This window comes from Polypterus senegalus, chromosome 14, assembly GCF_016835505.1.
Source record: "Polypterus senegalus isolate Bchr_013 chromosome 14, ASM1683550v1, whole genome shotgun sequence".
NCBI lineage: Eukaryota > Metazoa > Chordata > Cladistia > Polypteriformes > Polypteridae > Polypterus > Polypterus senegalus.
In genome coordinates, this window is record NC_053167.1 from 98,797,624 (window position 1) to 98,813,747 (window position 16,124).

General features: G+C 33.9%; 1 protein-coding gene across 4 annotated transcripts in view; it reads right to left on the reverse strand.

Annotated features, from left to right (window-relative positions):
- Positions 1-16,124, reverse strand: part of agla (amylo-alpha-1, 6-glucosidase, 4-alpha-glucanotransferase a) — a 99,419-nt gene that overhangs the window by 7,446 nt on the left and 75,849 nt on the right. For all 4 annotated transcript variants that reach the window (XM_039735885.1, XM_039735886.1, XM_039735888.1 and 1 more), the window contains exons 24-31: positions 15,784-15,959; positions 15,602-15,704; positions 12,441-12,666; positions 9,926-10,037; positions 6,948-7,083; positions 2,846-2,958; positions 2,295-2,506; positions 1,486-1,583 (exon numbers count right to left, since the gene is read on the reverse strand). In XM_039735885.1, coding sequence (XP_039591819.1) covers positions 1,486-1,583; positions 2,295-2,506; positions 2,846-2,958; positions 6,948-7,083; positions 9,926-10,037; positions 12,441-12,666; positions 15,602-15,704; positions 15,784-15,959 — 1,176 coding nt within the window. The remainder of the gene's footprint in view (positions 1-1,485; positions 1,584-2,294; positions 2,507-2,845; positions 2,959-6,947; positions 7,084-9,925; positions 10,038-12,440; positions 12,667-15,601; positions 15,705-15,783; positions 15,960-16,124) is intronic.

A 16,124-nucleotide genomic window follows, 5' to 3' on the forward strand; every position in this document is an offset into this window, starting at 1 on the left:
TGTCTAGGGGTGAGATATATTAGGCAACAAACAAGCAATCAGTTCTTGAAGGTAGTGTGTTGGAAGCAGGAAAAATATGTAAGCATAAGAATCTGAGTGACTTTGACAAGGACCACATTGTGAAGAAGTGCCTGTCTTCTTTGGAACAGGAACAATGCAGAATGTCTTCCACAGCAGTGGCACTTTTTGCAGCCTTATGGACAAACTACTAAGCAGCAGTATACTGATGACTTTCATCAAAAGCACCATTAACATAGTATAAATGCTTAAAAGAAATGATTTTTAACTCTTGACTAGGATTACAAATGATTTTGTAAAGTTTTAATTGTGTTTTGTCTGTCTTAACAATAACAAATATACCTGATGACCACTTTATTAAGCACACCTAACTTTTTCCCTAAAACACTTAAAACATGTCAAGGAATTCATGGGGGAAAAGTGCAGTTAAAATATACTATTCAAATAATCCTCTGCTTGTGCGCCAATAAAATACACTGTTAGACCAACACCTCCATCAACTTTTATTTTCAATAACTGGGTAGGAAGAATCCATTTTCATTTGGACTCAGCTTTTTCCTTCAATCAAGGTAACTTGGAACTAGGAGTCATCAGACCAGGCAGCGATCTTACAATCCTTAGTGTCCAGTATCTGTACTACCTAATAAAGAGGTTCTACGTTTCAGTCTAGGGACCCAGTGTGGCTGGTAACACAATATAATAATAATTGTAGCTCTAACTGATCTCATAGTTTAATAAGCTGGTCTTTTATTTTTTTTTTCTCTTTTTCTTATCGTGCAATGCACTGAATAAAATATAGCTACTTTAGAGTCAGCCCACAAGTACGTTCATTAGTAAACAATGGCTTAAGAAACAAGAAAAAAAAGGAATGAATAACGTGATCATTGTGACAATCTTAAAAAAACAAGAAAAAAAAAAACCCTAAATGATCTACATGTAGCATACAGTTAATTAAGGGTGGAGTTCAATTTAAAGCAGAAGCTGGAAGGAAGCAAAACTTGAAGCTACAGCAGGCTCCCAAAACTGAACCAGAGGTCTACTGACATAGTCACTGCATTGTTTGGCTCCACAGTCCATTCACAGCAAGGTGTAATGAAGTTTGCATTTTAGGGCTTCATCTTAACTATGTATCTTCTGTAGTCTGCTGTTTGTTGACTGCTAACGCCAAATTTAACCACTATCCATTTATGAGTGCTACTGGTTTTATATATTTTTTTCTTTTTTAAAAACGGTAGCCAATTCCTGATACACCATTAAATATTGTCATAATACTGTAAACTGCATGTGCACATATAGAGTCTAGAACATTTTCTAGGTTATTTTCCTTATAAATGGGTGAAAAGGAGAAAACCGCAGGAGGGTGCAATTATAATATTACCAAAATGAGGTATATATAAAAAAAAGATTTCTATTTCAATAAAATCATAAAAACTTTTGTTATTTATTTATTCCACTTGATCTACTCACTCTGGGTCCAAAGTCTTCATTCCTAATGGCCCAAGAAGTTTCTTTTCTGCCATGTTTAAAGCTTGCCAAGCTTTTTCTGGAGAAAACAACTCTGGAGCCTGTAGGAAAGAAAACTACTTTTTAAGACTGACCATTTGTGACTAGCAGGAAGCAGACTCCATATAAAAGGTGAATTAAAAATAAAACAGCCAAAGACAGTTATTTATTTAAAGATATGGCAAAAATTCTAATTTCTGATTTTTTTTTCTAAATGTAAATATTAAAATAGAATAAAAAGTGGTACCTCAGAACTGAACTTGAGGACCACTGACATACTACATAGTACAGCATACTATACAATTACTGCAATCCAAAAGACCTCTAAAAAACTAGTTATGGTTTAATTAAAATGAGAGTAAACAGAAAAAGGATAGTAAAGTCAAAAGAAAAGTCTACTCTCTGGGCAATGACTAACATTCCCATACCACAAAACATATACAGTACACTAGACTGTCACTTTAGACTAGCTAAGAAATATATTTTAAACTACACCTGTTTTTCTTCCTAAGTCCCAACTTTTTATGTTGTGTAGCAAGAACGTCAAATGAGGAGGGCCTTCTTAATTAAATTATACGGTTAAACTAATAATAATAGTAGATACAGATGTTATTAACACAAAGTAAAAATAAGGCTTCTTTTTCAGATATCAAATCTTCTGAGAATTAGTTATGAGATACCATGCTTTGCCTTTTGTATATCCACTGTTTCACGTTGAGATTTTTAATTTTTAATTCACCAAGTGCAGTTGACAGACTCATAGCCATACATACCACAACCATTGCAATGGTAAAGTTAGGTCTTAGTTGATAGTCACACCAAGGACTAGAAGCTCCAAAGCTATCTTTATAAATGCCTCTCTTGTGTACCAAATTGGGATGCTTTTCATTAGGATCAGATGGGTCCAAAGAGACGTAAAATAGTTTTTCAAAATTTTCCTGAATTTGCTTATTCCATTCCACATATAAAATCTTTACTTGTTTCCCTATAAAATAGACAAGTATCCTTATTGTAGAAAAAACTGTGCAAGAGTCATTTGAATAGATATATTTAAATGGCATCATTTACATTACAAACATTTTCAATTAAAGAACTACAAAATATATTTGCAGAAACAGTTTTAGCAGTGTAAGCAATTGAACTGTTAAAAAAATATGTATACAAGGCACAACTTAAAAAAAAAAGTTCTACGTTAGCTTTGAAAATTAAGTTGATTACTGCTTATGTACTATATAAATTATATGGCCCTAATTGTTCTATTACAATTATTAATTAGTTCCCTATGGTTACTGTCATGGTGATGATATCTCTAAAACGTTCTTACCACTTCTTTGAACAGATGCTCCATCATAAGGGAACAGTTTCTTCTGGTGCAGCTCAATCAACCAGCGCAATGCAGATTTACTCAGTCCTACAATCTCCACAGCAGACCCATCTCTGGGGGGCGGTTTGAGGGAAGGGAGAAAGGTTAGTTTTATATTTTCATGTATTTGTCTTCAGAAATCACATTATGCTACTAGGGTTATAGGAGTCTGTACCTATAATTAATATGCAGTGTACATGAATATTTGCTACAAAAAATAAATTTGCTATGAACAAGCCATTTAGCCTAAAAATCTTGTTTATTCTATTTGCCAAATTTTTCCAAAATACCATTGAGTTGCATTTTGAAAGTCCCTGAAGTTCCACTCTCTACCTCACTACTAGGTAATTTATTCCATGTGTCCATGATTCTCTGAGGGAAGAAAATGTTTACAAGGTTTGTGTGAAATCTGCTTTTATAGATCTGTGTTCCCTAGTACTTTTTAAAGAGTTAAATTTAAAGTAATAACTGAAATCTAAGAGGTGTGATGATTTAGGCTGAAAACTGATGTTTGGTATCCTTTTTCTTTAAAAGAATGTATATTGTGTACCACTGTTAGGGTCAAATCCCACATTTCTAGGGCCATGGTCTCCTGGGTCGTGACATTGACTAGTTCAGCCTTTCGCTATGAGCCTTATCTGATCTGTAGAGAAAATCCTTAATTTAGTTTTGATTAATTGTGTGTTTACTCTTCCAGTATTGCCAGGTTTTCGACTTATTGCTTGCTATTTGACCTTGATTTTTGGTTTATTTTTATTTTCTTTTGTTTAGCCTTTTACGTACTTCTCCCGGTTTACTCACAAAATGAGTTATCCATTTTCCTGCTGAGTCAGGACAACAGAAAGTAACAGCAGGACAGAAAGAATTCAGCTTATTCACTGTAATAAACGGACACGTTTCTGTGAGTGTGCGTCTGTAGATCTGGGTTTCTAATCGGTTGCTAGGTCTCTGCTACATGCCATCTGGTTACGGATTTGTAAACGCTAATGTTTGTAGTTAGTTTCTATCTTGTTCTCTGTGTTTTTAAATAAAATCTGAATTTATATGTGTGCCAGTTCTGTATTTAGTAATTAGTATAATCTATACGTGTATTTTAACTGACATTTGTTCACAATGCTCTGCTCTTGCACTCAGTGAAGAGTGCTATACAAAAAAAAATTAAAAGTGCAATGTATTTTAACTACATACATTACCAAATACAATCCAATAGATGGTGCACTTCAAACATTAACAATAATTATGCTGAGGTCTATGTGAATTACGTAGCTATCTGCCCATGTTAGATGGGTAGCACAACTAGTACTCATCTGTTTGACTCAATATCTTTCATTAGCAATAGCAGTGAAGGCCAGGTTTCTATATGCCTTCACAGGAATAGAATTCCCAAAAAGTTGCAGTCTTCACAGGTCAAGATTTAGTGCAATCCCTGGGAATTTTCCAGGCCACTGTTTATGTGACCCATGCTAGAAAACTGCATGGTAAAGAATGAAAATCTTTATCAATCCTTACACAAAATGCAATAAAGTTAATGCAAGTAAAGGGTTCACAAGACACTTTGGAGACTAGCTGAATTTTATCAGGGAAGACCATTTGCTTTTGAAAGTTAGCAATTTTAAGTAGACTAATTATGAAATATAGAAACTCTTTTCCATCATAGGTGACAAGGAAATTACTCCAGTCCAGTTACATCACTTAAAGCCAAGCACTGTTTGTTTTATGGCTGCAGTTTTACACCGACAAAAGTGAGCCGAAAAACTGTAGCAGGTGAATTATGTTGAAAGAAGACAAATGGCACACAGGCAGCTTTTGGGGAATGCAGTACGTTTGAAACTTTGCTGGTTTGCATTTGGCTCTGCTCTTTTCAGCTTAACATCAATAATACTGTTTCTTTCAATTGTGCTTTTAAGATGTGAGTACAGTGTGCAAATTAGTAATTAAATAAATATACAGAATGAGGGCAGTACTGAACCACAGCTACCAACCAACATATTTATTTAGGATTTCTTGAAGATAAACCTGCTCAATGCATGGATGTTATTTATCTAAGCAACTACCAGAAAACCCTGTTAAGTGACAACATGTGAATCCCAGTAAATTCTTAAGAAGGTTAAACTGGAAATTCCAAAAGTCTACTCTTGAAAGGGACCATTAAAGTCTCAAACTAGAAGGCTTCCTCTTTTCTTCCCCCAATTCCAGTGCCTGCATTATTTCTGCTTCAAAATCTTTAAGCATACACTAATGACACTGATGATCACTTATGTCCATGTACTACAATGAGATAATTAGCATTAAGAAGCTACATAGGCATTTTTAAGCAAGAGCGTAAAGAACTGCCTCTCTCCCTCTCATTCACTGGCGAAGAGGCCTGTCTCCAGGTCAAACAGTAATTCCCATGAAGCTTTAGTTTCTGGTTTATGATGTGCACTGATTATTCTAGAAGTATATATTTAATATTTTTTTTAGTAAAAACAGCATGCACTTTCCATGTTTTGATCATACAACTGGATAACAGACATGTGGATTATGCAACACAATTAATGTGAGATTTCTTTTTTTGTGAATGTTTTTTACTTTGTTTCCGCAATGTACAGAATTGGGCACTACTGGATTATATTATATCAGAATTTGTTTTCTCTCCATTTACTCTCAAAACATGAGATTTTTTTTAAAGCCACCACAACAGATTACATGGGGTATATAACATATAAAAAACATTTTTGGGTGAACTATTCCTTTGAATGATTCCTTTAAGATTCCATTGTGAGTTGAAATAAGACTTTAACATCAGTACTGCTTCACCCTTACTTTTACCATAGAATAAAGTAGGAATAGATATAATACATACATTACTTGTAATGCAAAGCTAACAAAAACTTTACAAACTGACAGTTCATATAAAAAAAATTCACACTGAACTGTGAATAGCATAAAATGTGTATTAACTATGCTTTTAAAAATGAAAGCTTGCTATCCCACCATAGTGAATATACAAAGTAGTCGTTTGTACTGAATCAAAGCATACATAACTGTATCATATTGATATTTATTTTGTAGATAAACGTATCTGATGACTAAGTAAAACTACATTAAAACCTAAAAAAAATAACAGTAGCTTACAGAGCTGTGCTATAGTTTTTGATATTAATCAATATAAAGGTTGGGTTGTCAAATAAAATCATAACATCCACAGATCCACTTAATTTAACTTAATCACTTACATCTCTACTGAAAATGAATACTTATCTGTTCTTAACAATTAGGTACACTGTATGTAAAATCACATGGGCCAGATAGAAGCAACGCAATGTCCTTCTAAACATGCATTATTCAACATAGTGACAATAACGTAATTTGACTAATAAAAGACAGCACTAACTTCAGAACTAAGTGAATTTATGTAACTTGTGATATTTAGATTGGTTAACTATCCAGCTATTATTTGAGGATTTCTCCTTTATACACAAAGCCATTGTATAACTGACACTGAAACTGTTGAAACAACTCTACACTGAAAATTCCTTTAAAATCCTAATACATTACGCCAGTTTGTGAAATGAATGTTCTTCTCTTCTAGTCTTATGCAATAAAAGACAATATAATTATAAAGCAACATACTTTGCCCTATAATGATCTGTCTGAAATTTGCAGGTTTTACAATACAATATATCTCTGAATAATGTCTTTTAGATCTCTAATGTTTATTGACAGGTTACAAAATTACTGAAACAAAATGCACATTTTGTATCAGTATACTGCTGCTGAATTATGTGAATTTCCCCTTGGGATTAATAAAGTATCTATCTATCTATCTATCTATCTATCTATCTATCTAAACTCTGAAGATACTAAATATGTATTTGCAGCTTCCAGATATTCATGACTAACTATAAAATATTGTTAGATTTCTTTGGGTAAAAGAGTTATTTTGGCTACGGTCTTTCTGATGTATGCATCATTAATTGAATATTCTTGATACACTCTTGTGAAAAGAAGTCTTCTGTATTTACCATTAACACAATAAAAATGTATATGCAGTGCACCAGAATAACTTAATTTTACATGCCTTGGTGTAGCAGGCATTCCTCTGTTACGAGCTCTTTCACTTTCTCCCATTTTATCCATCCATGTTCCACAGTTGTAACGATTCCCTCCAAACACAAATCCAGTTTCAGGGTTCACCCCAGCTGTCACATAGAAACCTGTAATAATAAAAAAATACATGTGACCAAATCCTAGTACAGAGATAATGTACAAAATATGTAATGTACATATGTACATGTCAATTGTTTACTATCATGAACAACATTTATTTATATAGCACATTTTCATACAAACAGTAGCTCAAAGTGCTTTACATAATAAAGAATAGAAAAATAAAAGACACAATAAGAAAACAAAATAAATCAACATTAATTAACATCGAATAAGAGTAAGGATCGAAGGCCAGAAAAAACAAAAAAACTCCAGACGGCTGGAGAAAAAATAAAATCTTTATGAATAACCTATATTAATAATAAATAATACTTAAACAATGGGTCAGATATGTTTACACATACAGTAGATATGTACATTTTCAAAGTCACATAATCCACACACGCACACCACCACATTGGGCCAATTAACCCTGCCGATTAACATAGCACATCTGTTGGAATACAGGAATAATGCTGGAGAATCTAAAAGAAATCTTATGCAGAAACTGAGAACATACAACCTGGATATGGACAACGACCAGGCACAGGAGTCTAATTTTCAAATGCACTATTCTGCCATATCAAATATACTTACATGTTCATAAAACTGTCCAATTCCTTTTCTACATATATTAATTGTTTAATTAATATTACTCATTTATTACAACATACATGCACTGTATAAGAAAAATGGTACATTTGAACTCGATCAATAATTTAACTTTTGCACATTAAAAATAACATGGGGATTTGCAGTTAATGTCTGATTGACTTCAAACATTTCATGTGATAAAATGTCCAAGTATTCTTAATGAAATCAAATTACTTCTTTTTTGTTAGGGCAAGTTGTATAGTATGACTAATGTAAACAGTTTGTAGTTTTGATAAAATGTGTCAAAATCCCAGCTCATGTTACATTTTGAAAAGTTATAGTTGCATTGTTTGACTTTTAAATAAAATTACCTGTCAAATCAAAACAACATCTGGTAACGTCCATCCATCCATTATCCAACCCGCTATATCCTAACTACAGGGTCACGGGGGTCTGCTGGAGCCAATCCCAGCCAAAACAGGGCGCAAGGCAGGAAACAAACTCCAGGGCGCGCGCGCACACACACACACACACACACACCAAGCACACACTAGGCACAAGTTAGAATCGCCAATGCACCCAACCTGCATGTCTTTGGACTGGGAGAGGAAACCGGAGTACCCGGAGGAAACCCATGCAGACATGGGGAGAACATGCAAACTCCACGCAGGGAGGACCTGGGAAGCGAACCCGGGTCTCCAAACTGCGAGGCAGCAGCACTACCCACTGTGCCACCATGCTGCCCCATCTGGTAACATCTGGTGACAAAATTGGCATATAGTCGATTGAGATTAAGTGATTTCACTGTTTAACAAAGACATTCTGAGTGCTGAAGCAATGGTTACAAAGATGACATTTCTTTAAATGCATATGCATACTATCATCTTTTAACCGATTAAGGCATAATACAGTACATATTGATTGACTACTTTCTTTACCAAAGCAGAAACTGTGTTCTGATTATAGGTTTTACTATTATTTCCTATTGTACATACTATTAACCTTTATGAAAAAAACAGTTCTTCAATTTTATCAGTAATGGATGTGAATACAAACCAATGCTTAAATATGTTTCAAAGATACTTGCTGATCGTGTTAGAAAAGAAAAACCTCAATAGTATACAGCATTACACTACTATAAAAATTAACATAATGAAACTCTAGCCTGTGTCTATCAATATTAATATCTGATTTCAATTTAATGTCTGTAGGTGATGAGAACTTCACATTCAGTGTATAACTGTGAAGTGTAGATGTCTGTTTTGGTCAAGAACTGAAATCTGTGGAAATATGAGTGAGAAATAAAGTGAAAACTAATTATTAAAATGAGTACATTCACATCACTTTGATACTATGATTTCTTCGCATCTTAGAGTTTTAGAAGAAGGAATAAGAAATGAAAGGAGCGGTTTTCTGGTTGGAACTGGCCATTTGCATGTTCATTGAAGAAGTCAGCTTAACACACATGAATTATACAAATAAAGACAACAGACATGTACTTTTATCAGCAAGGACCACAGAATACTTCTTTATACTGATAAATACAGGCACTAATGTAAATTTTTAAAATTACAGACCACAGGATAAACTTGATTTCAAGTCAAAATAGTGAATTTCTAATTTTATTTAAGAACAATGCGTTTCCAGCAAGATATTACATAAACATAAGACACTGTTATACAGATACAAGAAAATGTACAAAGACACAACAACTAACAACAGTGTTATTATCAGTATACATACCCAAGATTAGTACAGAAACTAATAATTATTTTTAGCAGTACACAAAATAATAATTTAGAATTTTGGCATTTTGTAGCCTCCCTCCAAGTAACAGAGTTTAAAGTGCTTATAGCTCTTAAATAAACAGTTTGCTCTTTACCCTTGGAAACCTAAATCTCCAGCCTGATGACAACAGCTGAAATTTAGAAAAAAGAGGATGGCTATAGTCTGAAAGAATTAAACTGGCCTTATTTTTAAAGTTAATAATTTGCATACTTAACACAATTTAGTTAAAGGAGTACATTTTTAATATCCTTCTAAGGGTTGTGAAGTTGCTTATTTTGAACTACATGAAATTAGAATTATCTTTTATCTCTCACTTTAGATTTTTAAAACCTAACTACTTTCCTTGTACATTAACATAAGTGCGGCTATGATCATAATTTGCTGAGAAAGAAGGATTGTCTTTTTGTTTACATTTACTTATCCTGAATTGCATTAGTACTGCCTGGTAGCAATCAGATAAACATTTACCTTCATCTCTCATGTTACGATCAAGCTGAGGTCCAGCATTTCGCTCTTTAAACTGTATTCCTTCCAAATGACGCTGCACTGCTTCTTGGATGACATCATATAGAGGCTGATCCTGGGGCGCCAATGAAAAAAAATGTGTTATTACTATTTTGAACCCTACAAAACATGCATATTCAGACGTACAAAATGAATCCATCACATTTTATTAATGACTTTATTTCATAAAAATGTTTCCTTAAAAGCAAAATTGTTTAGCCGCTCATTTGCCCTCTTCCACCAAAACCTCCTACCTTTAAGAAGTACAGTCATGGCCAAATGTTTTGAGAATGACACAAGTATTGATTTTCACAAAGAATGCTGCTTTAGTGTTTTTAGATGTTTTTGTCAGATGTTTCTATGGTGTACTGAAGTTTAATTATAAGCATCTCATAAGTTTCAAAGGCTTTTATTGACAATTACATTATGTTTACGCAAAGAGGCAATATTTGAAGTTTTTTGGTCCTTTTTTATCAAGGCCTCTGCAATTTGCCCTGACATGCTGTCAATCAACTTCTGGGCCAAATCCTGAATGATGGCAGCCCATTCTTGCATAATCAGTCCTTGAAGTTTGTCAGAATTTGTGGGTTTATGGTTGTCTACCTGCCTCTTGAGGATTGACCACAAGTTCTCAATGGGATTAAGGTCTGGGGAGTTTCCTGGCCATGGACCCAAGATTTTGATGTTTTGTTCCCCGAGCCACTTAGTTATCACTTTTGCCTTATGGCACGGTGCTCCATTATGCTGGAAAAGGCATTGCTCATCACCAAACTGTTCTTGGATGGCTGGGAGAAATTGCACTTGGAAGATGTTTTCTGTTGTACCAAACAAATTTTTAAATGGCTAGACCTACAGCATCTATCATATCAGTACAATCAAAAACTACAGTATTCAATGTCTTGTTCTATATAACCTGTTTAATGTCAAAGGCAGCTGGAGGGTTTCCCAGCTGCACAGAGCAGAAGGCAAAATTTAGCTTTACACTATGCATACTCACTTAAAAGTCAGTTTAGGCCATCCCGTTTACCTAACCTACATGTCCTTAGACTATGGGAGAAAAAACTTGCATAGCCACAGGAACAATATACAAAACTCCACAATTACAGTATCCAACCTATGATTTGGACCCAGCACACAAAAGTGGAAAACATTAGAAAAATTGTGACAATGACGGGCCATTTAGCTCAACAAGCTCATCTATTCACCATAATTGTCCAAAATAACATCAAATCGAGACTTGAAGGACCTTAAAGTCCAGCTCTCCACCACACTACTTGGTAAATGTGTGGTTCTTTATGGTAATGGTTCTTTATGTGAAGAAAAACTTTCCAACATTTGTGAAAAATCTGCCCTCAACAAATTTCCAACCATGTCCCTGTGTTTCTGTTGCTCAATATATTTTAAAGTAACATCTGGGATCTACTGTGCTAATTCCTTTCATAGTTATAGATACTTCAATTAGATCCTCTTCTAATCTTCATTTCTTAAATTGAAAAAGTTCAACTCCTTCAATCTCTATTCACAGCAGCAGTACTAACCACAATAATATAAGTCATCAGCATCTGAAAAATATAGTGCTAGCACAAACCAATATTTACATTATAATAATTATGTTGATATTTTCATGGCACCACTGTAACTTGTGTTCTTTTCAAAATTTCTAAGAGAAAAAACGGCAATGTAGTATTGAGGTAAAGTGCGTGCCAACAAACCCTTCATTTTCAAATGTATCTTTTTAAAGCATTCTTATTAGAACCCAAGCATAACAGGTTTTCTTGAAATTTAAAGCTTTTAAATATTATTCTCTAAAGTTTACAAAAATATTTTAAACTAGTTTTGTTTTTTGTGTAACTTTTAGCTTAAACTAGCAATGGTACAAAATGTCTATACATCTTTCAAATCAGATAAAAACAAAACCATAAGTATTGTGGCTGTGTGTGTCCAAAATTACCAACATTTTGCAGTTTTTAGATTACTTCACAGAAAAGTTGATATAATAGTGTGACATGTGTTCAAATAATTCCACAATTCAAATATCTTTGTTTTAAAAGTTTTAGTAAAATTCAAAGAAAAACAGTTCACAGAAAAAGAGAAAAAAAATGCATATTATAAAGAAAAGAAAAGTGCTTTTTTAAACAAAGTTCTGTTTAAGGCTTACTTATCTTGCTTCAGTTTTCTCTGTGTTTGGTAATGTGTAGAATGGTCAGCACAATCAGAAAACTGTATACCAATGCTCCAGTTATAAACTACTCTAAAAGTCCATACTAGCAGTTAGACTATTTCCAAACTGGCTTAAATAACACTGTTTATATAGGAATAGGTAAATATAATTTTATTTCATGCTAACTTATAGGGGGTAAAAATATAAGTTATAAGTAATTATGAGAAACTGATATTGTATTGAAATTAAGCAGACACTTTTGTGAATTTAACAAAAAAATGGAATCACTACACAAAGACAATAAACAAGCTGCCTTACCACTGCGCCAGCAGGCTGTGGACTAGATTCATCTGTTGGGTAAATCCTAGAGACAGGGCACTTTAAAATATCAGTTCCATTAGGGACAATGTGGCAATAATCTTGAATACACTGCAGCCACCACCAAACAGCATCTCTGCAGTTGTATCTTGCATAAGTGCCCTGACCCAGAAGATTAGGGATGAGACCATGTCTTAGTGTTCCGGCAAAAGCAAGGATTATGTTTCTGAAAAGTAGATTGAGAGAAAAAAAAGATTCAGATTAAATAAAACCTTTGTAAAAACTGAGTGAGAAGCAAGGAGTAGATATATGTGACAAGGAACACTTTAAGGTATTTTAAATATTTACATCTTACATAGTTAAACATATTTATCATGTACTTCGACCTCATGAATTAAATAATGAAATTTATTGTGAACACCCCAAATTAGTGAAGGATTACACTAATTCAGACTTTTTGCTCTGAACAGCCAAATAAAAAATATGACTCATTACAGCAACTACTATAGGGTATTTTTAAAAATCAAACTACAACAACATGTAGTACAGTAAAGATGATTTCCACAAAAAACATTGAAATATATGTTCAATTTGGAATTCATTGTTCTAAGCCTTCCAAAGCCTGAAGACTGTTTTGGTATCAATTTACAAGTAGGAACTATTTTAAACTCGCCAGGTTTATTTTATTTTCTTTCTATTTTTAAATATATTTAAAACTCCATCCATCCATCCATCCTCTTCCGCTTATCCAAGGTCGGGTCGCGGGGGCAGCAGCTTAAGCAGAGAGGCCCAGACTTCCCTCTCCCGGCCACTTCTTCCAGCTCTTCGGGAGAATAAGGCGTTCCCAGGCCAGCCGGGAGACATAGTCCCTCCAGCGTGTCCTGGGTCTTCCCCGGGGCCTCCTCCCGGTTGGACGTGCCGGAACACCTCACCAGGGGAGGCGTCCAGGAGGCATCCTGATCAGATGCCCGAGCCACCTCATCTGACTCCTCTCGATGCGGAGGAGCAGCGGCTCTATATTTAAAACTTCCTTTCTAAATTAAACAAGAATTATTTGTAAGTAAAAACATAATTATAATGGCAAATCAAAAAATATTTTATCATTCCAATGTATTCAGTAGGATCATGTTTGGAAGAAAGGCATACTAAGGTCAAACTGACCCTTACAGCGAGTCAGATTAACATTCTGAGATATTTCTAAATGCATTTTAAGGTATCATTAATGTACTTTAGGATATCTGAAATTCTTTTCAAAATCTCTTAAAATGACGTGGTCATTTCCAGAAAACTGAAATGTACAGTATATTAAGATATGTATTGCATTTAGGGATATTTTGATATGTATTTGAAGCATTTCAAAATTATTTCAAAGTATATATTATACTAAACATTCTGTAAAATTAGTAATGTTTTCAATAGAACCTCCTCATTTTAATACATCTTCAAATGCATTTGAGATATTTTATGCATAGGTTTGGATGATATTTCAAGATATTCAACAAGATAATCAGTGTATTTAAAATTTAATTTAGGATATTGAAGCAAGTTTCATTGTGGATTATCAACTGAAACAAGCAGTCATACATTTTAAGACAGTGACTGAAAATATAAATATACTCAGACTTAAAAAAAAATCTTTAATATATGTTTATTGTATGAAAACACCAACTGAAGAAACAGAAGAAGAAGAATTATGTATCCTCTTTATACAGCCTCTTTATAAGCGATTTGAAAAGGGATATGGCAGAATTGCAAGACGCAATAATAATAATAATAATAATAATAATAATAATAATTTTGGGAGATGTAAATGCAAAAACAGGAAAAAGAACATAAGTATAGAGTGGAAATTAGGGACATGATAATGGTGAAAGGTTCATAAGCTTTGAAATAATTAAAAACATGGCTGAAAAAGCACTGTAAAAAGAGCACAGATGGCACTGGCCTAAAATGTGCACTGGCCTAAAATGTGCAGCCTGAAGCTTTGTTACGGTATAGGACAAATGCCAATTGGTGGGCAACATATGGAAAATGTCAAAACTCATGATGACTACAATAAGCTCACCACACTACAACAAAAATAACCTTACTTTAAGAAAAATAGTACCAAGTACCTGTGGTAGAATTTATTATTTCCTGCTTATTTTTTTGTCACAAGCATGCCTTTCTAAGACATGTTTTCTTAAATAGAAACATTTAATGCATTCAATGAGCACATTTGATGCATTTGGACCAGTGCCCCTTGAAATCCATTCTACACCGCAAGAACGGGCATATTTTTTAAGACTTACAATAAATGTTTCACTTCAGAAACACAACTTCATGTGGCAAATTAACATATACAGTATCGTGATTGTGAAGAAATTATTTTGATTTGAAAAATACTGAACATATCCTTTAAAAATTTAGTTAAGTCATCATTCTGTAGTGAATTCTGTAATCCAACTTTTCTCTTTATTTTATTCAATTTTCACTTTTGAGGATAGTTCTTTACAGCACTATCCATGCTTAGCTATGTTTGTCAACAGATACAAAAGCTCTGTTTTGTAGTCTAAATGAATGATATAAAGTTACCTAATATGCACGTCTGTCAGCTCCTTGGTTGCTGCCCTTCATTTACAGGACTCTTGTTTCAAATTCTGGCCCTCTCATTGTCTATGCTGGTTTTCATCTTACACCCCAAAGAAATACTATTAGATTCACTGGTAACTCTAAACTGGCCCTGCAAGAGTGAGTATGGGTTTGAGTTTGAGTGTGCTTTGTAATGGACTATTAACCTATGGAGGGTTTGTTCTTGCTTTCATGATGCTGCTGAGATATGCTCAGACCCCTTGCAACCCTGAATTGAATTAACGGATCTGAAAAAGATTAATAACTGGACATTATATTGACAAAGGATGACTTTCAGTAAGGGTTCATAGATTATAGGGTCATTGCTGTCATGTGTACCAAGTACAATGAAATTCTTACTTGTCTCCACTCTCCAAAACTTCTATCTTCCTTAAATATCTTGCATCAAAACTTCTGTCTTCCTTATCTAAGTTAGCTCATATAATAATATTTAAATTATAAGCATTTTAAACTAAACATTTTTGATACCCAATATTATTTTTGGTATGTTTCAATAGAAGGAATTATAACTAACTTGTGGATTGTCTTACCTGGCCTCCAAGTGCCTGCCTGTGATCAGCATTAGTCCTCTTAAAGCAATGAAAGTGTCCCTCCCCCAGCATCGGAAAATCCCGGAAGAAAAGTGTGGTAAACCTTAATAATTAAAAGAGTATAATTAATACTCAATAATAAAAGGTGTTTTATAATTTCTGTTAATAGTAACATAGCTTACCAGCAGCTAGAGAAACACAGCACTGTTCCTTCTCCTTGCTGACTTCATTGATACGGTAAGGCACATTCTGCAGATTAGGAGAAAGTGGAGGAAGGGCAGGAAATTTTCCTATTCCACACATCTGTACTGAGCCCATGGCAAGGTGTTTAACAAAGGTTGAACCATTCTGAACAAAACTGGGGTAGGAATAAAAATATTTTTTTTCATAAAGCATAATTTATAGTTCTATGATTACCTATAATATAAAAAAATCATAATTTTATCAAAATAACTTTACTGTACCATAACAAATTACAACTCCAATCTTTAATTTGCAATTAAACTGCCAAATACAGTATAAG